The 27,629-nt window shown below is 39.3% G+C and overlaps 1 protein-coding gene across 3 annotated transcripts in view; it reads left to right on the top strand.

The window, feature by feature from the left end:
• The window catches only part of ADGRB3 (adhesion G protein-coupled receptor B3), a 793,577-nt gene extending 766,185 nt beyond the window's left edge, over positions 1-27,392 (top strand). For all 3 annotated transcript variants that reach the window (XM_004270131.3, XM_049695237.1, XM_004270132.3), the window contains 4 exons: positions 10-653; positions 10,639-10,674; positions 20,189-20,293; positions 26,591-27,392. In XM_004270131.3, coding sequence (XP_004270179.1) covers positions 10-653; positions 10,639-10,674; positions 20,189-20,293; positions 26,591-26,779 — 974 coding nt within the window. In that variant the 3' untranslated portion in view covers positions 26,780-27,392. The remainder of the gene's footprint in view (positions 1-9; positions 654-10,638; positions 10,675-20,188; positions 20,294-26,590) is intronic.
• The last annotated feature ends 237 nt before the right edge of the window (positions 27,393-27,629 follow it).

Below are 27,629 nucleotides of genomic sequence, written 5' to 3'. Positions count from 1 at the left end.
AATTCACAGTTCTTCACAAGGATATTGGTCCTTGCCGAGCAGCAACAATAACAGGCACCCTCTCCAGGATTTCTCTAAATGATGATGAAGAAGAAAAGGGAACAAACCCTGAAGGGCTAAGCTATTCAACATTGCCTGGAAACGTCATTTCCAAAGTCATTATTCAGCAACCCACAGGTCTGCACATGCCCATGAGTATGAATGAGCTGGGCAATCAATGTTTGAAAAAAGAGAACAGTGAGTTGCGGAGAACTGTGTACTTATGTACGGATGATAATTTGAGAGGGGCGGATATGGACATCGTTCATCCTCAAGAAAGAATGATGGAGAGTGACTATATTGTGATGCCCAGAAGTTCTGTTAATACCCAGCCATCAATGAAAGAAGAAAGCAAAATGAATATTGGCATGGAAACCCTGCCCCACGAAAGGCTATTGCACTACAAAGTGAATCCTGAATTCAACATGAATCCTCCTGTCATGGACCAGTTCAATATGAACTTAGAGCAACATCTCGCACCCCAGGAACATATGCAGAATTTGCCCTTTGAGCCTCGCACAGCTGTGAAGAACTTCATGGCCTCTGAGTTGGATGAAAATGCGGGATTATCGAGAAGTGAAACTGGATCCACGATATCAATGAGTTCTTTAGAAGTAAGCAATGGAACAAGCCTTCCCTTGATATTTTAAAGTTAGATAGATGATACACTGATAGATAGACTGATTGATTAATAGATAAGAGGTAGATAGATAGATAGATAGATAGATGGATAGACAGATTCATGGGGCACTGCACTGGGGGAGAAGGGTCACATTAGCTTTTGCAGTTATGTATTGTCTAAGAATTTGGGGTATGTTGTGTTTAAGATTCTGGACATATGTTTTTTCCAGTAGAGCATCAGAATCCCCTTTCTCGAGGTCATATTTTTAAAAATGAACCCTCTATAATTAAAGCGATACCTATCTGTCATAATGGGAACCAAGTAGAGCACTCCTAAACAAACAGAAGATCCTCCTGATGTTTCTTGGGTACCAGAAGTCTTTTGGTGGTTAAAGTAGTTTCTGGATGGCACTACAAACTTTAAGCAAGGTCTGGGTTTTCTGTGTGAGGGCAGCTGTTAAAATAACAAAATTGGAATGTTTCAATGAGATCTACCATTACACTGACTATAGACTTTATTATTACCTTAGACTGATATCTTTCAGAGGAAATGTTTTTTTCTTAGCTCTTACAGAATTATGACCACTAAATGTTTTGGTCTTAAATTGTGAACTCTTGGGAGGGATGTAAATCAAGCAGATCAAGAGTCAGGACTCTGAGGTCAAACCACATGGCTTTTGTGGAAAAGCAAGCTCCCCTCAGCTTCCTTTCTCCCCACAAAGTGATGTAAAGAGTAGTCAACAGGTATCAATATCACTCATATTGTATTACAATTAATCAAGTAAGATCTAAGTCAAGTAAGACAAGTAATGTCTAGTTTTCTTTTGACATACCTCCTGTAACTGTTTTGTATGTGACTTTCATATCCTCTGTCTTGAAGTTTTGCTGTAAACCCACTGCGGATATATTGCATATGTTCAATATACAATGCAATATATGCATTTTTTAATATGTATTGCCAATTGTCTTAATATAACAGATTATTTCATAAGACAATATAATCGGTTGCCTACTCTTTCCATCAGAAGTTTGTTGACAATATTCTAATGTTCAAAAGTGCCCAGAGGCAATTGCCCCTTCCTTCTTCCCACAAGACTGTGCCTTCTACGAGGCCAAGATGAAGAGACACCCTGAAAGGCTGGAGTGACTTGATGTGCGGTGTAATTTTGAGAGTTTTCCCAGCTGCATTGAGGAAATTCTACCGTAGATGGGAATCTAGGATAAATCCCTAAATTCTGTCGGTAGATCAGACCTAAACAGAATAGGGTTTCTGAGGAGAATCATTCTTTGGAACCAAAGGCATAGGGGCAGTGAGTCCAAGTTCACTCTTGAGTGGCTGGAGCTCCCTGTAGACAAGAGCATCCAATCATTCTAAATTAGCAGAGTAGCCACTGTTTCCATCTCTAACTTGCATATCCCAGAGACTAGCAGGTCTACTAAAATAATGACCACGTAAGCACAAACTACATAACATTTATGCAAAATCACAGAAGTTTTTACAAGAATTTTCAGTGAGTGTGCATATAATAACATAACACTGTAAATAATCTTAAAGACCATATGGAGTCTTCTACATAGAATGGCTCTTTAAAGTGTGCTAGAGGGGTTAGAATGGAATTGCATTAAAATATTTTGCTTGTTATAAAAATGCTTTATGTCTAAAAGGCTTAAAACCTTGCTGGATTTGATATTGTACAGGTTGTATGTGTTTGAACAATAGACTGAATTTCTGAGTGCTGCTTTGTTCAGTGGTAATTTTTCCAAATCTCCATATCCTTATTATTAAGAATAAGCATCATATATAAGTGTGATTCAGCCAAAAGATCTGCATTTAAATGACTTAGAAATCACAAGGCTTACATCTTGAAAAGGAAGAAAATTCAGGATTCAGAATGAAATTTCAGTTCCTCATTTTCATTCTTTCAAAGAGTTTAATAGTTAGTAATTGCTTAGGGTGACCATTTTAGGAGACAGCTGAATATATAGATGTGGGAATGAATAATAAAAATTAGCATTTATATAGCATCTTTCATTAGCAGATCCTCAAATCACCTTAAAAACGTGAATTAATTAATCTTCGCGACACCTCTGGACGATGGATAAGTTGTTCTAATCCTTGAAGTAAAGTCATTTGTCCAAGGTCACAGAGTAAGTGCACAGCAGATCTAGGACCGGAATCTTTCTGTCCTGATCAATTTTACGCTGTCTCAAAGAGACAGTCATGTGCCTGAACATTAGCATGAGAGTAACTTTATAAAGTTCATTTAACCCTGGACAGACACTTGGTCTTATGGAATAAAGACGTGAAATGGATGAAGTGTAGATGTATACAGCTAGCAGATTTTGGAGACAAGACTGTGGCCATGAAGTGTGGTGGCCAGATTTTGGAGATAAGACTGTGGCCAGATAAAGTCGGGTGTGGCTTCCTTTGTGGGCAGAGTGAGCCACACTCTGTCTGCAGTGAACCAGCAGGTAAGCTGATATTCTGACAATAGAGGAAAAGCAGAAAGATGACTAGAGTATCTACATGGATTGTGGTGTGCAACAGTAGCCAGGAGGTGTCTTGAGACCTAGAAGACAATACAGAGATGAAAGTGAGTGACTATGTGGCAGCCATGGGGCCATAGAACAATTTGAGTCTTCTCTGAGTGAGAAGGGAGGTTCCAGCCACAGGGGCATCCCTGCCTGGAAAACCGGGGCGGCAGAGGACGGCCAGATGCCTCAGGGACTTTTCAGGGATGGAATAAAAAGATGTTCCTAGTAATTCAGGAAGTTGCCTCCAGAGGAGTGGGTGTTCACAATTTGACAAAGTGGGAAGTGGTGGGAGAAGGAAAAGAAGAGGGTAAAACCTGGCAGTTGCAGCCCAGAAGTCAGTATTGTGAGGAAGAGTGCAGGCGAGGAAAAACAAGAGTCAAAGGAGAAAGAAACAATGCCAAAGAGTGGGTGGAAGTATTTATTCAAATAAGCAGGAGGCAACAAAGCAAGAGGGAGGCTCCCCAACCCTGAAGGCAGTGCCAGCAGAAAAGGCTCCAACCTCCAGGACAGCTTGTTCAGCTAACCCCCAATTATTCAGCGTAGAAAGTTTAATAAATGCATCAAGTTTTTTCGGCATAAAAGCATTTCCAGCTTCTCTCCCGTCTTAATATTATCTTGTGTCTTTCTTTCATGTAATATGTTATCTGCCAATTTCCGAACTGTATCCATTCCCAGAATGGACTTGTTAAGCGATTCTGAAAACTTTAGATTTCCACAATTAGGGATTCATTGCAATATGCACATGGTAGAATGTCTCACAATGGCTTCAGTCCTAGATGTCCTCTAATTGCTTAACATTGTCATCAGCATTTAAGTCATTCACCTTCAATTAATGAGCAAAATGTGTTGAGTGCATGGTATGTATATAAAGCAAAAAACTACGAGGTACTGTGAAGCAAGTGGGGAAAAAAGAAGTATCAGCATTCTCAAGCCATTGAGCACTATGAGATATATCAATAGTTTAAACCTTGGGCTGTGGTTCTATTTACTTTTTGAAAAATTATAGATATATCAGTGTAAGAAGATAGGTCAATATTTGTCTTGACTTATTGGAACATTCGATGGCTTGTAGCTGGTAGATCTAAACAGGACACATTTCCTTAGTCAAAGCCTTCCCACTTGTGTGCAGGTCCAGGGCCCACCTTCACCCTTTTTCCCTTGTGTCTCTCGGGGTTGATACAGGTTCCTAGCTGGGTGAGAAGACTGGCCACTAGGAAACACTGTGAGAGATTGGAGGCTGGGGAAAAGAAGGAATCCAGGGTGTTTTCCTCCCTCTTTCTGCTTTGGGCAGTACCTCATGTCTCCTTAGCTGTTCTGTAGGGCCTCCAGCTTCTGCCAGGTGCCTCAGCCCCCGGGCTTAGGTCGAAGTGTCATCTCCCCATGTCCGTCCAGCCTGGTGGGCGGGGGTGGGCAGTAGCCCCTTCTCCTGCAAATCTCTGGGTTCCCTCGTGGTCCCTTTTGTGGCTTCTCAGTTCCTCCATCACTGGGATTCCTGTGAAACACTTTTCTCCAATGTAAGCACATTAAGTGCTTAGCTTAGCTTTGCCTTAGCTTTTCTTATAACTAAACAGAGTTAGATAGTAAATTGCACAATTTCTTTTTTAAACAAAGTTCTGCTACTCCAGGTTTTCTGAACATTCAGATATAACTTAACAATGTATCTCAAAACATGCTCAGATAAATCTCTCTCAATGTATAAATGGGTAAATGGGTACCATTCTAGGGTAACTTTTTATACACCAGTTTTCCTCTGGACATGAATTATAGAGCTCTCAGCATAATGGTTTTGAAAGGTAAAACATTTTAGCTATAGTGGCACATCGCAGGTGCTTCCCTTATGGCTGTTGTGAACATCAAATTGGATAATGTATGTGAAAACCCCTTTGAACATTGTAAGGGGCACTTCAGATGTAAGGTCGTGTGATTATTATTTCATTACCATTGTATCTTGAATATCGGTAAAGAAACTTGTTTGCTGTACTAGGTCAGTATTCAGGAAATTAGACAAAATGTTATGGCCATACTTCTGTCACTAACAGAAACCACTGTAGGACTGACCATTGGGCAGAGTATCTTTTTCTTTTTTGAAAATTTTTTTCCTCATGTAGCTGTGGTGAAAGAAATGCTTGCCCTTCTTCAGTGTTTTGTTTTTGCTCCTGGATTAGGAAATTTTGTCTTTTATGCAGGCGTACAAGCAAAATTAGCTCAAATAACTCACTTTTCGAAATTAATGATTCTTGAGTCTCATTTACACAGATATTTTGAATGGATTTGACATCAAAGCTTTCTCCTTGAGTGGGTTCATTGCTCAGTCTGTAATGGAAAGTTTTAATGGCAGTCACATTGACATTTATTAGTCCATGGAATTTATTCCTCACTGTGAATCTTCTAGTATCTTGTCCAACTTAATTTGCAAAGGCACAAACAACGAAGTATTCCCTTTGAGAAATTATTCATCATTCTACAAGGCTTTGCTATGGACAGATGCCATTATACGCATCCTTGCTAAGTATTCCTCTGAGTAGCCTCATACTGGTGTGCATTTTCTTACTCTGACATCATCCTAAAGAATTTTCCCCTCTCTTAGTGGTAGGCCTGCATTCTTCTAAATGGTCTCAATCCTCTTGGCTGTTAATAGATCTATTCAAAATGGTTTTCTTTGTGTATATAGCCCACATGCTTATCCAAATTCTCCTGGAGTATTCCTGAGAAAAAGAACAAAACACAACCAAAATACAAGTCATTCTTTTGGATTTGTTTGGCTTTCATAGTGTAGCTCCTTCAGTCTTTCATCAATAATTTTGTGAATGTCTACTATTATGCCAGACCCTCTGATAGATGCCAGGGATATAAAAGTGGCCAAGACAGATGTGGATCCTGCCCCGGTGGTGAATAAACACTATGGAAGAGACAGATGGTGAACTGTTAACAAATGATTAATCTAAAAGAGTGTGCTGTGCTGGGAAATAACCATGGAGTGTGAGAGACAGGCTTCTTTAGATGAGGTGATCTGGGGGGCCTTCTGAAGCTCCACGGGATGAACAATGAAGTTAAGGAGGAACATGGCTTGTGAGATGCTGAAGGATCGGGGTGTTTCAGACAAAAAAAAATTGCAGGTGAAGAGGTCCTGGGGCAGAAAAGAGCTTGGAATATTCTCATAGGATTAGAAAACACATGTAGCACGGGGCAAGCTTCTTAAGTCCGAGTTGGAATAGGAAGAAGAGACCAGATTTTGCAGAACCTTGTAAAATGAAAGAAAAACTTGAGAACAGTTAAGCAACTGTCATGATCATTTCTCCATCCATCCATCCATCACTTTGATGGTTTGGAATGGAAAGGATTAGGATCCAGTGGTAGTGGGAGAGGTAGTAGAAGTGGAGCAGAAAGCTGGAGGACAGTTAGGAGACCACTGAGGTCAACCACACAAAAGACAAGAATGCCTTTGACTGTGGAGGGCAAATTAAGATGTGTTTTGGATATAGAACAGATGGCACTGCTGGTGGATTTGATGTGCAGGATGAGAGGCAGGGAGGGCTGAAGGGTGACTCCTAAATGCCTGGCTTCACCAACTAGATATGCAACATTTCCTGTGACAGGAAAGAAAAGGGTGTTTGCAAGTTAAAAGATGGCATTGAAAACCCTGGGAATGAATGATTTCATCCAAGAGAGAATATAAGAAAAAAGAAAACTATGGAACTCAACATTTAGAAGTCAGGGAGAAGAGAAAGAGCCAGCAAAGGAGACTTGGCAGACAGAACTAGAGCAAATAAGAAGGAGGAAAAGAAAACAAAAGGAAAAGCTGAGAGAGATTAGGAAGGGATTAACCTTCAAAAGCTTCTGAGAGTCCATTAAGATGAGGAGAGAAAATTGACCTTGGAAACCGTCCAGATGGAGCTCATCTGAGACCTTGACAACAAGAATTTTAATGGAATGTTGAGGACAGAACAGAAGTTGGGGTGAGTTCTAAGTGGGAAATTAAGAAAAGGAAAGAGCATAAAAGAAATGTCACCTACTGTGACAAAAAGGATGATTTGTATCAAGTTATTTGGGAACTAGGGGATGTACAGAGAAAGGGACTTATATCTTCCTAAAATATGTCAGCACCATCCTGGCTTATTTTAAATTTGTATGTAGCATTTCTTCAATTATCAACTTATCATAAAAGTTGTTATGACTTGATCACTTTTCTTCATTGATTCTCATCTTTTAAACATGTAACCATTCTTTCTAACCACTTTCCTACCTTACAATGACATTCCAGAGAGCTCAGAGGGACATTTGAATGAGCACGTAAGTCAGTCACAGTTTCCACAGACTTCAGTGCTTTGAGAGACTCTCCAGCACATTGCAAAACAGACTGAGAGATAATGAGTGTTATAATGAGGAACTGATAAACAGAAGTTAACATTCTGGTCCTTCCATTCCATCACACATTTCCCAATGCAGATACTTCTTTAAGGTAAAATAGATTTTGCGATGGGAGACCCATCATGAAAGTGAAGTCTGCCACTGTGTTGCATCATGGCTCATAAACTATCTCATGTTAGAATGATTTTAAGTTATTTTATTTGACACAAATTATTGTAAATTGCCATCAGATTTTTCTCTCAAATAAGTGCCATATCGATGCGTTTTTTCTCCTTTAAAATATAATTGACAAGTAAAAGTTCATCTGCCTGACGTTGCTTTATGCTTGCAGAGCATCTCGGTCCCACTGCTGTCAGCCTGGGATTGACTGTATCCCGTAATGTTATTCTTGCTGAGTTCTAGGGGCAATCAGCAAACTACCTTGGCTATGAAACATCACCCCTTACACCACTGAGCAGTTACTGAGCCACAGCGGAGAAAACACAGGGTTTGCAGGCAGAACACCTGAGTGGGAATCCCAGCCCATGTGATAACTACCCAGGTGAAGTAGGCAAGTTATTTGAACTCCTCTGGTCCTCAGTTTTCCTCATTCATAAACAGGGATAATGCATAGTACTTTCCTAACCATCCCACAGGGCAGTTAGCATGTTCAAACGTGAAAGCACTTTATAAAAGGTCTGAACACTTGGTCAGGATTGTGGGGATATGAATAATGTGCACATTTTATCTCCCTTGGACTCTCAAAGTCCGCCACATTTTTTTCCGCTCTCTAATTTTTAAGTCTTCACTGCTGTATTTTCCAGCCCACCTCTTCACCTTACCCCCAACTATCTTTCGGCTGTTTCAACTGAAATCTGCTTCACATGTTCATTTCCTAGTCTAATCCCTCAAGGTTGCTAGTTCCGCTATATACTCTTAGGTTAGAATGTGATTTTAATAAAGTGAATAGACGAGAGAGAAACTTATTTGTGGGGGTACATCTGTTTTCTTTTCTATGTTTCACATCTGCATAGGTGGCATCTGCTCGCATAGGGAGAATCTATCTCTGCCGTTCCTCTGGGTTCCTATCTTTTGTTCTTGTGCCTGAAATCGGGAGCCTTCAGCAATATGCATCCATCCACATTTCCAGTTCTTAGGCAACACAGCTTTGCATTCAACGAAGAAGGTAGCACATGGCTGTTAGGACCTTTGCAATGGAGAAGCCCTCAACACGTGCAGTGGACGGGCCTCTTTGCTGACTAACTGAACATTTTTCATCAGGTTTCACTATTTAATTTTCAAATGGAAAGCAAAGCATGAGACTCCTGTTCTGTTAATAATTGCTTAACACTGTTTCCATGCTTGAATGTTGCTGTATTAGGAAAGAATTTTGCTTAACGTATACTTACAGAAGTGTCCTGCTGAGTCACAGTGCCAAGAAGGCAAAGCATCCGAGAGCAGAAGGGAAACCCTGACATTTGGTCTAACATCTCACAACAAAGCGGGTTGCAGTGCGCTGGAGCCTGGCTGTTACACGGCACAGTCAGACAACAGCAGTGGCAGGGAGATCGCAAAGGGGGGCTGGGTTAAACAGCTTCCCATGCACGTCTCTTCCTGCAGGATGTCACCAGGGCTGGCCTAGAGTCTGCTGGCCACAGGGAGCAAAGTGAGCTCAGGCTGACTTTCCCTTGAATAAAGCAGCCCCCTTCTCAGCGCTCTCCACAACGGCATTGAAAGACGCGGTTCTCAGTCTTTAAGCAGCCCCACAAACATCAAATGATTTCAGAACTTCTAAACTTTTTATTAAACAAAATCTCTCTTTGGGTATGTTGCTTTCTGTTTACTGCAACATCCTTTGGGGGAGGTTGGTTACCTAGGAAGGTTCCAGGTCTATGGTGACGATTTTAACTCTCACTGGAGAAATTTAGTCATATTTTCCAGTAAACTGCATTAGTTCCTTTCTTTCTCTCCTGATACTCAACAGTTACAAGAATCTCTCACCTATCTTGGATATGATTCCCTCGTAGGTTATTGAAATGTATGCTATAGCTATTGGGATGGGAGAAGAGGAACAAATAAAACAGAAGAAGTTTGTCCAAAGGTTCATATATTTTCCCAACTTCCTGGATATTACATGTTGTTTAATATTTATTAATTCCCCCTGTATTTCATTCCCACTTCTTCAAAAAAGAAAAAAAAAAAAGAGAAAAAAAGCCTGTATGGAAACTTTTGATATCCAACAATTTGGTGAACTCTTTCTGTATTTATCAGCTATCTCCTTCTACAGCTAATCATTCTAAGAATCCAGTGACTGCTTAGAGCAGATGTTTAGAACACCTTCCCTGCACTAATATTATATAATCACATTAATTTCATTTTAATCATGTTTCCTGATTTTATCAAGGCATATTTACCTGCAACTAGATTCGGGAACTGTTTAACAGAGTCAGAGGCATAGTGAGGTATTTACATCAATATCCATGTCCTGCTGAGGTGTAGACTGTTTGTTATTCATTTTACTAAATTAGAACAAATACTTCAGCTCCTAATGCCTAGCACTGAGAGGGACTTTCCTGTCATGGAGGACTACCAAATACCAAGAAATTTATAGGTGAGACCTATATAGAACTTTGGAATATAGACAGAGGGTTGGATAGAATTTGGTAGAAATGAAGATTGCAGGGGGATGGTGCAAGGTCTTGAGACAGCTAGATGATTTTCCCACACAGCTTTGAACGCTTTGTGTCTATAAAGTAGTTTTGCTGTAGTAGACCGAAAGTCTCCTTCAAGATTGAATGTTTTGTGTGAATTTTCACTTAATTTTTTTTTCCTTATTGAAAAAATTAGAGTTAAGAGGCCAAGAGAAATATATTGTATATTTATATTCTTCAATTTTAAAAGAAGTCCAAAGTGAAAATGGAATAATGTGAGTGGAATAGTTTGAAATCATAAAAATGTTCACAGATTCTTATGTGCAGGAAATACTTATAACACAATGAAGCAGGATTATCTTATTGAAAGCAGTAAATTTTGTTTTATTTGAATGACTGAACATAACTTTATTGGTTTTTCTTCTTTTTAAAAAATATCTAACAGAGAAGAAAATCACGATATTCAGACCTTGACTTTGAGGTAAGTGTCTAAGGATTATTTTTTTAATTTTAATTACTTGAATTCAAAGTTGGTGTATAATTACTTAAACATATTACCCTGTGCATCTGTGTAGGGGTTCTACTTTTTTTTTAATTAAATGAGAAGTCAAACATTTTTAATTAAAATCCCTACTGTATAACTAGTTGTAGAAAATAAACTGCTTTAAATGTATGCTAAGACTGAGATTTTCCAGACAAGTAGAGAATCCATTTCATAAACACTAAGATAAGCAGACAATTTATGTTAAGAGTTGAACTTGGTCAATTTTTTTACCTCCCTCAGTTTGTTGGGAGGTAGGAATTTCGGTTTCTTGATTTTTCATATTTAAAACAATTGTGTTTGTTTTACTTCAGTGAGGACGTGAAGAGAGCCGTGTGAGGGGCTTTGGCTGGGTAGCTAGGCTTCCTCAGGACTGATTTGCCTTGAGTCAGTGGTACCATAGGCTCCCTGTGGTACCTTCCAGACTCTTTTTTCCAATAGCAAGTGTTGGTTCAATGTACTCCTGTGTTTGGTAAATGCTTTTTCACAGATATAAACAAGATGAAGATGTTCATTTTCCAATTTATATTGCTGCTGTAATACTGATGCTAGAAATTACTGAAATCATACCGTTTGAGCAGCTTGTGCTATGCACAAAATTAATGATGTTGGAGCATCACATAAAATGCACTTATGCATCTTGATAATTGGATATGATTCATAGCCTGCTGACATAATTGGATATAATACATTATCAATTTCTCCAGCATATTTGTACTGTTGTGATACTTACATAGAACTCAACACTCTTAGCTGATATTCCTAAAATTACAGAAGCCTCCCAGAACGTGGAAACTCGTAATTCCATCATTTCATTTATGTAGATGAGTGTTGTAGCTCAGCAATGCACATCAGGTATCAAAAGGGAGACAATTGTTTTTATTTACTGCAATGGTGAGCAAGTCCTGATTTTACCTTGAATAGAGTCTAAGGAAAATTGGTCTTTTTTAGGCATATTTCAGGAGTATTTGTACAAGATACAAAGTAATGATAATGAATCTGACCTCAGTGATTACGTGGCACATTTTAGTACTGATGTGGCTCAATTGTAGGAACCTGGCACAGAACCAATATTTCATTATATTCTAAATTGTTAAGGTAAAAGTATCAAGACTATAAATTCAAAGAGAAATAAGCAAAAGTCTTCACTTTTAGATTCTTTAGTGCCTTTCAAGGGACAGATATTTTAGGGTTTTTTCTATTAATTCTTCAGGTAGCCAAAAGAGAGGATTATAGTGTGTGTGTGTGTGTGTGTGTGTGGTGTGTGTGTGTGTGTGTATTCTTGAAAACAATCAGTTGTTGTGTTAGTACAAAGGGAAGGAGGTGGGAATTAACCCACTAGGCATCAGTGATAAAATATAGTAAAAATCTAGATCTAAAATTAAGCCTCAGTGCAACCAACTGAAGTTATGTACTTGCCAGCACTGAAAAGGGATCTAATCATACGGTGTCCTTTGGAGCATTAGAAAAATTGTTATTTTTCTTTTGTATTTGTATTTTTCTCTATGGCAACTGGTAGCAGACTCCCTAAGCGGATCCTTCTTCCTGTGCTTAGGATCCCAACATACAGCCAGGATATTATCGAAACATCTGCTGGTAAAGAAAGGAAGTGGCAACACTGCAACCCTGGATATTTTCTTGTGCTCTTTAATTGCTTTAGTTATTGCGTGATTTCTATAGGTGTCAAATCTTGCCAGAAAAAGTCTTTGAGGTATTACTTCTTTTTTAAGCAACCATTTAGTAGTGTTCCCCTTCGTCTACGTGCAACTACGCTTATGTAGCAGATGTCTCATAGATTGTGTTCAGAAAAGTTATGGCCGCATTGAGACGTTTAACACAATCTATCTGCTCTTTATGGATGGTCCTTGAAGAAGAGTTCAAGTTGTCCCCTCCCCACTTTAATTCAGACTGGATAAATTAAGTATGTTTATGTCAGTCTTTCTGCTAACCCTCACCCAACCCCAGGAAGATTTACCACACAACGGCCAACTCAGGCATTTTGTCAGTGACAGAGAAACTTTGCCTCCTGGACTCCTGAAAGCATCTTCCCTTCACACACTCCCCAGAAACTACACATGAAAACAATATTCTCTTAACTCACATATCCATAAAACCCTGTGGGTAAATGTCATACATGGGAAGAGCCCTTTCATGGAGCTGATCTCCAAGACAATATTGAGCAAAGAAAGCGAAAGGTTGACTGGTCATAAAATGGTGGAACATGGATTCTTACTTTCTGGAAAATACACAGACAATACTGTAGTGATGACCCTATGTTCTGTGACCAAACCTGTTACTGGATTTGTATTCCCAACTCCAAGCAGAGACTCGGTATATCGTAAGCATCCAATAAGGCTTTGTTGAGTGAGTGATGAAAAATTGAATTTTTAATCTGGCTTGCTTTAGTAAAAAATGATCAAGCACTGTATATGAGTTGGGGCAGAGAGCAGTGTAAAAAATGGACCACTGTGGAGGTAACACCTCAAAGATAGCTACATGGGACTTCAAAGCTACCCACATCAGATATAACTCAAGGAGCTAGAAATGGCAGGTAGAAATTCCCAGAGGAGGAAAAGGCATAGAGATTGGCTGAGTGTGGCATGTGCAAGCAACAAGAAGCAAGTCAAAATTCACCATAACCTGGGGTCTGTGGAAGAAAAGCACAGACGGGGGGGGTAATTTAGAAACCATATAGTGAAGGGTTTGCAACCATGGAAACAATTACCTGATTCGTTACTAAAAGCTGCTAAGTCTTTTCTGTTGTGTTTTGTTTTGTTTATTTTTAGTGAGGAATATTTTTAGGACTAATCTGGGCCACAGAAAGATAAATATGGCAGTAATAGGAAGGAGAGACTATAGTATGGTGAATGAGGAAGTTGAAATATAAATTAGGAAGTGACTGGTCGAAGAAAGAAGAAATGAAGGTCCACTTCCTAGAGGTGGTAGGAAAGGAAATGGATAAAGGGACACTGCAGAGTCAAGATCAGATCCTTAACTGAGCATAGGGTCAAAAGGCAGGGGAGCAGAAGAAAGATAGCTCTATGGGTCTGAGCCTGGGTTCCTACTAGTATGACAAACAGATCCAGGGAAGCCAAGGTGACATCTAGCTAGGATGAGTTGCATTTTAATACTTTAGGGCTTAAGGTGACTAATATGATGTTAAATCAAAAATATTTGGCGGGTGGTTTAAAGTGTCTGTCTTGGATTGAGGATGAAGCTCAAGGAATTCTTAGGAACACTATTACAAACCTCCATTCTGAAACCGTAATAGACATTGTTATTCTTTCCATGTTAAAAATACATGGAAAGAGGTATCTATTTTGTATCTTCTCTTGCAAAACCATAGGGGTTAACCTTGTCACATTCTTCCATGGGAACCATGCAGCCTTTTAAACATGCCTTAGAATGTTCCTTTGACGTTTCTAGTGAGTCCTCCGCTCCAAGTAAACCCATGCTTCTCGCTCTGGGCAATGGTGGTGGGCAGCAGGCACAAGACAGCACCGATCCAGGGTGATCACAAAGTATCTTTGTGGGGACTTAATTTTATTGGAAGATTTGGGAGAACATAGTTAAGTAAGATAAAATATTATTTTATACTGATTTTATATCACTGTGAACACAGCTAAGCTATGACATAGAAGATAAAATTTAAATTAATTTCTAAATATCAATAGAAAGCATACGATTTCTTAGAAATGTCCTTTTCATAAAAGCCCCCTTCCTGCTTTGTCCCCGACCCCCAGCAGTGGGTACATTTTGTTAGGCAATCTGCACATTTTGGGAGGAAAAATTTGAGCACTGCAAACTTGGCTATATCCATCTCTTGTAGCCTCCTAAATTTAAACTGTTGCAAAATTATTTATTTGTAGCCAAGTATACTCTTGAGTGACAGTGACTATATATATATATATATATATGCACACACACACCTTATTCGGTCTTTCCAGACCTTTTGTCTGGTTTCTTTTAAGCCCTGAGTACATATTTATTCAACTAGAAACATGTTTGAAACGTAAATAGACACTGTAATGTCAGACATTTCAAATGGCTACGGGTTCTGTCTTATGGATACATTGGGACTCTGGCCAAAGAAAAGTACATAAATCATCCCCTTCCCACAATGTGGCTTTGATTTGATAGTCAACCTTAATTCCTGCAGTGTCTCTTGCTTCCTTGACATGGGTTTTCCCATCACTGCAGACTAGTATTCAACAGCCCACTCTGGATTGAAGCCTGTAAAGCAGTGAGATGAGTAGAGATAAACCTAGTTTTATATGAGTAAATATAGACATTGGCAGTATAGCTGTATAAACGCCTAACACTGAAAAGGTAATTCGGGCCAAGTGGTTTCTAATTCCTAACAGCACATGATTTCCCAGCCCCATAATCTAAAGTTTATAGTCGGGAGATTCTCCAATTTTTTCTAGCAATTTCTTTCCATTTCTAAAAGTTTATATATAGTAAAGCCTATCTTATCTGTAATTCAGGCTTAAAGAGATTCCAACTCTATGATTCAAGACTCTGAATTTGGAAGAGAAAACCTTCAGTTTGTTTCAAACCACCTGCAGGCCCTTTATAAGACACTTGTACGGGAAATAAGGGAGCACAAGAGGACCAGAACAGAGAGGGAGGCTTTTTGTCTGGGGCCAATAAAATGAGTCTTCCCTCCAGTGGGGGGACCTCTTGAATAGAACGAGAGGGGGCAAGATTTATGATGGCCTTCCAAGGCCTATGTATCTATGACATCTCATTCATTTAATTTATTCCACACCCATCTGTCGAGCACCTTCAGAACGTCAAACACCGTGCTAGGTGTCAGGGATGCAAAGTCACGGCCCACGAGGTGTTCAGAGACAAAATAAGGAGACCAGCCTTCAAACCAGAATTGCAGTACTTTGGGACCATTGCAGGGTGATCAATAGCCACAGAGCTATTAAAGGATGCTCCCTGGACATGCGGGGTCCATCTGAGACAGCAAGCAGCATGCAGAGAGAATTCCCTTGGATTCAGAACAGATTCCAACCTCCCACCACCTGTGTGAGCTGGGAGCTTTGCCCGCCTCTCAAGCTAAGTCTCCTAAATCAGTCAAGTGAGATAAGGACCACCACCTCCCAGGGTTATTGTGAGGAGTGGGGAAGCTAATAATGGCTCCTCTGGCTCTTACCTGTGTACTCCAGTGATATGACTTATAGCCCTTTTTAAGTCTTCAGAACAATCTTCCAAGGTTATTCTGACTACTGAAACTGTAGCTAAAGGGAGGTTGGGTTTGGGGCCTCTTCCCACACAACTTGAAAGCCATGGAAGTAAGATCGTAATCCAAATTTGTCCAGACCTAGAGCTGTTAGATTTGATATGTCCCAAGTAGTTAATCAAGAAGATTGTCTGGGATGTAATAGGAGCTCAAGACATGAAGTTTATTCACATCCTAATTTTTCTCAAATATCTGAAATTTCATGAAAGTGTTTTACAGTGTATCACTTTTTCTCTAATTCCAACAATTAGGAGGCTGCCAAGACTGCCTCCCTTGAATTACAAAGATATAAAATAAAAGATAAGAGTCCTATGAAAAAAGCTATTTGGGAGACACTACTTTTGTGCAGTTAGGTGGCTGGTCTTCTTGAGATAGCGCTTCAATACAGCTTTGAAAAAGGCTGAACGATAATAATCTGAGTGCAGGGGAGCATTGCCAAGCATTTATCTTTACTGCAAAAGATGCCTGTAATATTTGAAAGGCGTTATAACTGAAGGAACCTGAATTTTATATGTATTGCCAATTAGAATATATTTGATTGCTTCAATAGAAAATCCACATGAGTTACAGTTTTGTCACAGAAGTCAATTTCTTTGAGACACAGGATGTTTAGGTCACAAAAGAAAGGAAAAGGTAAACAGATAAACACTAAGGTCTGTAAAAATCCTAAAAGAGCCATCAAAATGAACCAGTCAGATTTATAAGCATGAAAACTTCTAATTAGGTTAGCAAGATCATCAAAGGCATGACTGATTCAAATAAATAATGATTTAGGCAAGTAAGTAAAGCAAGGGAAACCCTTATTACTTGTGACAACTAAAACTGCAGCTTAAGTTTTTATCCCAGAACACTACTGGGATAGAAACCATCCAATATTCACTGTGATGCTGGCTTTCTTGTCAATGGAACCTTCCCCACTAAGAAAAGCAGAAAGATGGACTTGAGTTTATGAACAAGAAGGAATCATGCATGGAAGGTCAAACTGGGCCCATGACAGATACGTGAGCTGCCCCTTGGCAACCCTAATGTGACACTCCTCTCAGAAGCAGCAGGCCATCATTGCTATGGTGATTTCTGGCTGTGCTAAGATGGCAGTTTCAAATTAGAATGATTATTTGGCATGAGGATGTTTCTAGATAGGAAGGGCCCTGAATTTTAGCATCTAAATTTTTCATTTGTCTTTATATTCATTTCAGGGTCCTTGAGCTTTATGGTTCAGAGTAGCTTTCATGAACTTACGGAGAACATTGCAAACTGCTCTTTGGTTATATCATAGTGGTATCCACCATATATATTTCTGAGAATGTCTTAACAATCCATCTCCTCAAAATAAAATCCACTCGGTTCAGAATCAGGCACTGCCCATTCAATCAGGATATGATTTAAAAACTCCTATCAGTTAATGTATCCTCATTTCCATGGGATATATTTGACACTTTATTTGCTTCATTAAACATGCTTTTACCCATCAGAGATATTTGGTTACAAGAGAGAGAGTGTGACTTTGACTGACAGACAAAAGAGAACTTTGTTGGAAGGATATAGAAAAACTCACCTCTTGGCAGGGGACGGTAAAGACCTTGATGGACAGCTCCCCAGTGCAAAGTCGGGACCCTCTGATGAAATAAAAGATAAGTGGAAGATGACACAGCAAACCCACCACAGGGCCACATTAGAGCAGGCGTGCTGTGCCAGTACTATCAACCATCTTAGAAGAAAATAAGTCCATCTCTTTGGAAAGGAATGATCTCCTTGAGGAAACGGGATTTGGGCATAAGATTACAAGTTGTACTAGGAATTCTCTGCATTTTATAAAATGGAAGAAAGAGAACAAACACGATGCAGGAATAACTGATTTGAGAATTTGAAACTTAAAAATGAATATGTAAATATTGGGGAACTGACCTCACTTGGATTTCTCTTAGCAAATTTCCCTGTCACTTACTGCTATAACAGCACTGCTTGTTTTCCTTACCACAGTCTAATTTAACTTTCATTTGAGTTATTATGTGATTAACACCTAGGTCCTCCATTACACCTCAAACTATAAAAGGGCAGGGACTCTGCCAGATTTTGCACACCATTGTTACTCCCCCGTTTAGCTCAATATGAGATGTCATGAATATGTATTAACTGACAGAATGAAAAATCGTTAGAGAAATGTCAGTACTATGACATCACTCCGACTGCACCCTAGCACAAAGTAACTGTGTGGTTAGACTCGTTATCATGAGAATCACTATTTGTAAGTTAGAGCCAGAGTCAATATTCTGATGACTATAGTTTTGTTTTGGTTTTTTTTTAAAAGCATTCCTCCCCCCTTCCCCGCCCCAAGTTCCCTGAAAGTCATCAGACCCGCCCATCCCCACCCCACCGTCAGAGTCTGGCTCCTGCAAAAAAAAAAAAAAAAGCATTCCTTGTAACACAAATCCGTATTTTAGTCAGTGTCTTAGGACCTGGTGCTGCTGGAAATATTTGCCTCCCTAAGGATAGAATGTACTGCATTGTTTGCCAGCTACTTGGTCCTTAATATCCCTCCATCGCGTTGCTTATGCAAATCCCCCTCTCATCAGTCTTCATCAGCTATCACTAGTCAAGTTACGTTTGTCTGGTGTTTCTCTGTAAACCCTGCAAATCTGTTTCTTGTACTCTCCCGAAAATTGCAGGGAAGTTCATCACTCTGTAGCCGGGGGCTGTGTTTCATGCTCCTGTCACCAGTGATGGTGCCATGTTCCCATCTTCCCCACCTGATTCATCAACAGCGAACTCCTAGAGCTCAGAAGAGCCAAGGTGGAAATAATCCAGTAGAGCAAGACTTAAAATGGCAGAATTCTCTCTTATGAAAGTAGGCTAGTGAAAATGGAAGAATTAGCTAAACAAAGTATTGCCTAAACACAGATTCATTAAATATAGGAAATTAAAGTTGGCCTAAGAGAGAAGCAGCCTTTTTAAGATATGTTAAAAATGCCATTTGCATTTTTCTTTTGCCATTTTTGTTCTCAAGGAGATAAAGTGTTCTACGCAAATGTCTTTTGAGAAGAAAATTGGGCATTATAGATCTTCCTCCAAAGATATATTTCTTTTTTCAAAACAAATCCTTACTTTTGAAAATATTTAATAATTAAAACAATAGACCAAATGTTCAAATCCTAGCTTAGGCATGCATATAGTATACCCATGCAATCCACAAGAGCAAATGGTGAATTATGAATTGCATGCTTAAAAAAACTATAAAATCTTTCACAAACGTGAAGGCATAATCTTGGAGAACCACCAAAACTTTGAAATTTTTAACTTTTAAAAATCACAGTAGAGGAAGGTATTTTCTCCTTTACACTTGTAAATACAGGGTATTTATTATCTAACTCTTCTTTGTTAGCGCTCTTTTAAATGCTCTGTAACAGAAAAAGATTCAGCTCATGGTATTATACTTACCCCAGGTCATTTTTGATTTCTGACTCGATTTGTTGAGTTATGATGAAGTTGGAAGAAGTATATCACCAGGGATGAAGGATATCAATATATTTGTATCTGTGGTTGTAGAAGGTCATCAACCACAATTCATGCTCTGAATTCTAAGTGTTAAGATTATTTTGTAAACAAATATGTGAAACCTATGGGTCAGATTTTCCTTCTGCGAAGCTCAATCACTATTCACAGGGAAAGTGTAAGATTTCAGATCTCACATTATATTTCAGACACTTTAGTGCTTTGAGTCAGCCTTAAATGGCAGGGCCTGGGAGTTTGCTTCCCCTTTAGTACAGCCAGCTAAGATTTTAGTGTTTATAGAAATAAAACATAAAAATGTAATATCTCCCATGACAAACACTGAGAGACTGTGGTGCTTTATAAGTCAAAATGTTTAAACTTTTTTTTATATTGTAACAATTTTTGTAAAACAGCTTTAACTTTGAATGATGAAAACCTTACAGAGGAATGACTGCTGTATTTTTAATGCACCCACAGGAGAAAACTATTTTTTGGTAATCTTGTAAGTGGAAGAAATAGCCAATTCTTCATGTTCCAGAAGTGCGGACCATAAGACAAGGATTTGGTGCAAACCATTTGCATTTCTGGCATCTTCTGGGACCTTCTAGCTCCTGGAAAACTTGATTTCCCTTATTAGCATAGCAAAATACTAAATCTCTTCTTTTAACGCATAAATCAGATTAGAAACGAGAGCCATCTTACTCTCTTTTGCAGAAGGTCATGCATACAAGGAAGAGGCATATGGAACTGTTTCAGGAACTCAATCAGAAATTTCAAACTTTGGACAGATTTCGGGATATACCAAATACAAGCAGTCTGGTGAGTATGCTTTACTTCATCGGTGCCTGATGCCACGATAAAGATGCATTATGTCAGCTGTCCCCCCTGCCTTCGGGAAGCTCCCAGATGTCTTGGGAACACAAGAGTGGCAAACTGAAAAATAAGGAATAATCCCCCGAAGGTGCTTTGAAATGTACTAAGAAGCCAATTAGGAATGACAGAGTCTTTAAGTGTTTTATTCGTATTTCAAATGTCCTCAATTATAAGGTCTAATTGCAATTAGTTATATATCCAAAATGTGCTGGATTCACTTGGACCTTTTATCATCAGAGTTAAAAGTCAGCTAATTCAAATTTCCAAGTACTTGACTAAATATTTTCATTAGAATGCCTGGCATTTTAAGGTCATTAAATGTAATATATATAACCTATATAATATAGATAGATAATATATATTATAAATGTATAATATATAAATAACACATATATCTGTCTCTCTCTCTCTCTCTATATATATATATATATGGAGAGAGAGAGAGAGTTGCTACCTAAAACTAGAGTGGTGGGTTTTGTCTACCAGAGTAGGGAAAAGAGTTTCAGGATACACATCAGCGCTGGGGGCTTTGATTGTTGATTGCAGCGATTCTCTTCACTCATTCCCACTACTATAATGCTAGCATAGGATGTAATCAAATAAAATGATGTTTTGCAGCTACTATGTGCATGGCACAATCAAAGCTCCAGAGAAGGCTGTATCATTATTCGTGAGAGCACTGGAGCAGGCATCCAGAAATCAGTATGATGCTTCGACAAGATATTTCAGTTTTATGATGGTGTAAAAGCAATATGCATGCAGTAGAAGTCGTACTTTGAATTTTGATCTTTTCCCAGGCTAGTGAGATGTGGTCCAGTACTCTCTCGTGATGCTGGGCAGAGGCAGAGATCCACAACTCCCACTCAGCCCCGAGATCACGAGGGTGAACAACTGATACACTGACAACCGTTCTGTACCCAAACAACCATTCTGTTTTTCACTTTCAGTGCAGTATTCCATAAATTACGTGAGATATTCAACACTTTATTATAAAGCAGGCTTTGTGTTAGATGATTTTGTCCAACTATAGGCTGATGTAAGTGCCTGAGCACCTTTAAGTTCGGCTGGGCTAAGCTATGATGGTCAGTAGGTTAGGTGTATTGAATGCATTTCGACTTATGATATTTTCAACTTCTGATGGGTTTAGTGAGACATAACCCCATCGTAAGTTGAGGAAGATCTGTAGAAGAAAGCTCAAGCAAGAGCTATCTGCTTGAGTTTTCTAGCAGACAGTTAGCTTCTGCTAAGAACTCGAGAGCTCAAGAACGATCTTGAGCAAATTACAAAGCTCAATTTCTGAACCTCAATTTTCTCCTTCTAATTTGGGCATAGAAAAACAGTCATTAATAATACGCTTCCTTCGATCCTCACACTTTCCAAAGCGGGTGGGACCCTGAGATGCTACAAGCTGAGACTCAGCTCTGAAGGCTGGAGCTGGGACAGCCGTCTGACCCCACGCTTCTCCTCTCCAAGCGTGGCACTCCTTCTTTGCCTCACACTTTTGCAGGCCCTGGCTGGACCTACTCCTCCCAACCTCTGGCGTTCTGAAATACATGTCACTCTAAGGTATTTTGGGTCACTTTCTAACGCTAGTGATTCTTTCATATGTGTATGGGTCTTAATCCTGGCTTCCTGATTAGTATCATTAGCTTATCAACAGCAAGAATTTATGTGTCTTTGTGTTTTTCTTGTATTCTTCTCAGTACTGAGTATGATGCTGGTCACGCATGGTAAGTGACCAGTAAACGGCCGCTCTGGATTTCTTGCATGTCTAATAGTTTAATCTGCATTTATTAAATGAAGGTTATCAGAAGTATATACACTTTAACTCTTCATTGGTCTCTAAAGAGCTTGTGTATATCAGTCTATTTTCCTCCATACAGCAGGAATCATGTGTTATGTGGAATCATCAACACAGCACTAGGCGTAGAGAAAACACACGTAGTGAGTGGTTCTTTCTCTGTCTACCGCCCCTGCCCCAAATATTAACCTGTCAATTTTTAGTCAGCAGGAAAATGAAAATTGCATCATTGAGATTAGACCTAAACTTATTAGCTGCTCATTTTGAAATGTTGAAAGCTAACATTGAAATAAACTGAAGAAACTTCATTTTGTTTTTTTTTTAAGAGAAGGTTATGTTTACCAATCCAAAAGCCTTATGCAACAGATACAGCTGGCTGACTGCTATAATATGACTATAATTTCCCCTTGTATGGTCTGGGTATTAAATCATTAATGGCACAAATATCTGTATCTCAGTTTCCTGACAACCAAAATAGTCTACTAATTACAGCACAGCTCTGCAGCAGCCTGCCTTTTCTAGAAAGGATTTATAAATATTTATCATTTGGGAGGTTAGGAGTGGGGAGGATAGTTGTCATTGCTGCTTCACTATTGTCCTAAATACATGAGAACAGAGAAAAAAATCCTTATTCAGTTCTGATTAATAAGGGATGTGCGAGTGAGTTCACTATCCTTAATTCAGTCATATAATTCATAGTGGCACATTGCTAATGGAACAGTGCATAATTGGGTGGAGAAAGACATGTTCGAGACACAAACCTCAATAAAGTCTGTTTCATCTTTTTTTCCGGCTCCTAACTCACAGCACCTGCCTGGCACCTGCAAATGATGGTAATTATGTAGAATGTGGGGAATCAAAGGGAAACCAAAAGACCATTAAGTCTGTCTCCCTGCTCCAGCCCGGACAGCACCTGAATCCCTACAAGGGGTAGGCATTGTTAACAGCCTTTCCCTGTGAGTGTCTCCATCAGGATCCCACCCGCGCGAGCAGCAGCTCCAAATTCTCCCTCTTTTACAATGTAAAATATACACATTCTCTTTCCCTTTGTCCCCGCGATCCGTAGACTGGAGGGAAAGAAGGAAGAGAGGGAGGGAAGAAAAGGTGAAGGGAAGGAGGGAAAGAGGAAAGGATGGAGGCAGGAGGGACTTACAAGTCTGCCAGACACTCCACCCCGGCTGGGAACGGAGGGAAACACGCAGGCAGCCCAGGCCATGTTTCCGGTGGCTCTGAATTCTCATATTCCATTAATCTTCTCTATTTATACAGCCTAAGACCATTTCGCATTTTTGGAAGCCTGACGCATGTTGGCTTATACTGAGTTTATAATTTATTAGGCCTTTATCACACATGCTTCAGTTTACGCGCATCGCCTCTGCTCTATACTTGAGCTCAAAAAGCAAACCAACCAACGTAAAACAGTTACATCAAATCAGGAACTTGTACCAACTCTGATTGAATTTTATATCAGGATTTAGGTCTCCACGGAAAGCTTTCCTGGCCTGGGTGGCTCTCCCTGTGGAATTCAGTGATCCCCACGGGCTGTTCCAAGGTTGATCGTTCTTTGGACCGTTGAACAGTTTACACTTTCCACGCGAGAATCCATCCACCCCAAGCACAGAGGAAGATGGGTGGCCCCATGGGCACCAGCCCCTGACTTCCAGCCCCCTCACTCCCTGGGGGTCCTGTTCCCACCCTGATTGCTGGGGGTGGCGGTTCTTCTCCACTCAAGGGTGTCCACACACTTGGGAACAGTGGTGAGAACCACAGCTCAGCAGGGAGTACTACGGGATGCCAGAGGAGATGAACCACATTAACTAATTTATTACCCACTAATAGAAGTTCTCGGAAATTCGATCGGTCCCGTACTGGCAATAATACTCTTTGAAATTAGAATCTAGACATCCTGACAGTGTTTAAAATGGGCCTTTTTAGTTCCTGTATCCATGGTGCTTGATCTTTAAAATATAAAAGGAAAATCACACTTGTTCCAAACATAATGAAACCTTTATTTTTAAAGCCAGTGAACTAACACTTTACATATCTTGAATCCTTTTAGGATTGAACTAATTCAACTCTCTGTCAAACCTAGGATTCCCAGAAAGCTCCTTGAGACAGCCCTCCTCCAAGATGGATAAATCCACCCCATGGCTTTGCATTGATGACTGATGGCTCAGGTTCCTGTAGTGCCCTCTAAGGTCCAACCATTCTTCATTGCCTACAAAATAAATTCCAAATTGGGAAGTAGCCTGGCAGGCGAAGCCCCTTATGATCTGGCTTTCAGTTCACGTTTGCCTGTTTTTTTCTGATATTCTTTTTCACTACAGCTAAAATGAATTGGCACTGTTCTGAGATGTCCTATCTCCACGCTCTCTGGATTTGTACTTCTTGGTACACGTGCCTTTCCAGCCACCCGACCTCCAACCACACATATGCCTTCATGACAAAGCCCATTCTTCTATGCCAGCCTTAATGTCACTTTTCTCAGAAAGTTCTCTGTGCTCCACAAAGGGAAGCTGTATTTCCACCCTCTGAACTCCCTCAGCACTTTTTCCGGATCATAGATGTGGATATAACTGTATATTTTATACCTTCATTTAACTATAGACACCTTTATGATATGTATGATTACTATCTAGTGAGCATTTATTAAAATCAGGCATCATGCTAAGCTCCTCTGTGTTTTTTATCTTTGCAGCTCCACAAAGTAGGTAATGAGCTGCACCTTTGGCCAACTCCTTTGGCCCAAAAGACAAAGCATATCTCTCTTTTGCAAATAGTAAAGTTGAGATTCAGAGAAATTGTTCAAGGTCACATTCATATGGAATGGAGTAACTGGAATTTGGTACTGTGTGCATTGGGCTTTAAATCTATGCTCCCTGGTGGACCATGTGCTTTTCACCAAGTGATTTATCACCTGACTCTCCCTAGCATCTAATATGATGCCAGCACAGAGCAGCTGGTAAATAAACATGGGTTGAAGGGAAGCAAGGAAGGAGACAGGGAAAGAAAAAAGGGAGAGAGAGAGAAGGGGAGAGTTATAAGACTATATAGTTCATGAGACTTTAGGGTATCAGACTAAATCAGAATTAATCCACTGTACATATCTCCAAAGTTAACTTTTTATTAAATCTTTACCTATTAGCTATTTTTTCTTGTGTGTCCTCATGATTAAGGCTAATAAGTGCTAAAAATATCTAATGTATTGAGAATTTTAATAACGTAATTTCTAGTTATAAGTATTTCTGTAAGTCGCCTCTTTGGCCTATCCCAACCAGAGAATGATTTTTAATATACTGAATGGAATCCAAATAATTATTCAAGTACCTGTTTTATGTTCCCCCTGCTAATTGATTGTAGTCAGTTGAAGGCCAGAATTTGTGGGGGGATGAGTGGGGGGGAAGGGAGAGGGAGTAAAGGACGCATTTAACAACTATAGTTGTTTTAGCTTAAGTTTTGTCTAAGGAGATTTCAGTCATGATTTCCTTCTTGTTCTTTTATGTTATTCAGATTAGTGTATCCTATTCAAAGCCCTTCATTTTACAGAAATCTTTAAATCATACTTCTTTAAAATAGAGAAATTTTACTGCTAACTTTCAGCAAATACCAGACTATAAAAACCACAAATGATGTCTGCTCATGCAGTCATCGAGCACCTATAACATGGAAGGTCTCGGTGGTGTCATAATTAGGCAGATCTTAAATCTTATGTAATTAGAGGGTGTGGACTGTGAAACTTAAGAAGAAATGACTTGTAGACATTTTTTTTAAATGCTTATATTGCTGGATATGTTTCCCCAAAACGGTGTGCTCTTTGAAAGGGTTTGTGCTAGTGTGCTACCCAAGTATATAGAAAATTGTGGGGAATATACATCAGATAAAAAAATAGATTACACATAGCAGCATTTTCATATTCTAAAAAGGATAATTTCTTGCAGAGAAACTAAACAAAGACAGTGATCTAAAATTTTACTTTATGAAATATGGCTAGTTTGGGTTTACAGTTTTTAATGTTGCATAACATGCCCTATGACATATCCTCAATTTTTTTTATCCCTCCAAAGATTCTGACAAAATACTTAAATTTTCTACATTTAATCTTAGCAGGAACTTAACGCTCCTTCCTACCTGAACATATAGCCATCCTGGCACTTCACAAGATGCCCCAAAACAAAACATCATCTACCTTGCCTTCTATAATACTATTCACTTCCTTTGATTGCTGGAAAATTTTAGGGTAACTCAAAAAAGGTGTTCATCAATTTGTTCAATGAAAGAAAACTGAAATCAAAACCATTTCCTGCAGCTGGCCACAATTTCAAATCATCTCTGAATCACATAAACTGGATTAAGCTTAGGAACAGGCTCTCTTCCTGGAAATTTCAACAAGCAGCAATCCTAGCCATCAAATAAATGACTCTCTTCCCCTCTCTTCTCGACAGGAAAACCCAGCACCAAACAAGAATCCATGGGACACTTTCAAAAACCCCAGTGAATACCAACATTATACCACAATCAATGTCTTAGATACAGAGGCAAAGGACACCTTGGAACTGAGGCCAGCAGAGTGGGAGAAATGTCTGAATTTGCCTCTGGATGTGCAGGAGGGGGACTTTCAAACAGAAGTTTAACAAAATCAAAATGGACTGAGGTGGAGACAAAATGTATTGCACTGACACTTAAGACTTGGGAAGCCTGACATTTCTATCCGGACAGTGTGACTCTCTCATGTCAGCACCTCCACATGCCAAATGTCAGTGGTGTTTGCTTTGGTAACTTCTCCCTAGTCAGGCGAGTGGAGAGAAGCCCAGGTGTACAGTCCTGACCACCCTGTGTTGTAAGTACCCGTGGAATGGATTTGTAGGGTAAACTTTATAGATGAACCTCAAGCAACGATTCATGTTGTAACCGCTTCATATGGTTTAGTTTTCAAAAAACTTCACCATGAAGCACAATGTATATATTTATGCAGTTTTTAAAGTTTATAACAGTCTGTTTGGCCATTACTACACTTTTTACTTTATAATATAAAAGCAAAGTTTTTGTCATTAAATGAATGTTTGTTGAGCTACATTCTTCATTGCTTTAAATGCAATAAAGTAATAATCTCACTTTTATATGAATAATATATTTCACATCTTTATTATTGCAGTTTTCTCTAGAAAGCTCTGAGTAGCTTTCTCTGCTGCAGCTGTGTATAAAATATTTAAAATGTTGTATGGTGTAAATAAACTTTTGTCTACATATCAGTTTTTTAGTGTATTTTATTTTGGATTTGTTGAACGGAAATTTACATATTTATAAAGTCTTGTTTCACTACAGATACTGAAAATGTATTCATGGTTTTAATAGCGTACCGTTATTACTCCTTTGAGGCTCATGATTTCTCCAATGTAATAGTAGGTCTGTATAGTGCTTCTGTATTTTCTACTCACACACCCTTTGGAGCAATGTACCATGTAAATTGGGCTTGTCAGAAAT

This window comes from Orcinus orca, chromosome 12 (genome assembly GCF_937001465.1).
Source record: "Orcinus orca chromosome 12, mOrcOrc1.1, whole genome shotgun sequence".
Taxonomy (NCBI): Eukaryota; Metazoa; Chordata; class Mammalia; order Artiodactyla; family Delphinidae; genus Orcinus; species Orcinus orca.
Note: the sequence above shows the minus strand (reverse complement) of the source record. Positions and strands in the feature narration are given on the sequence as shown.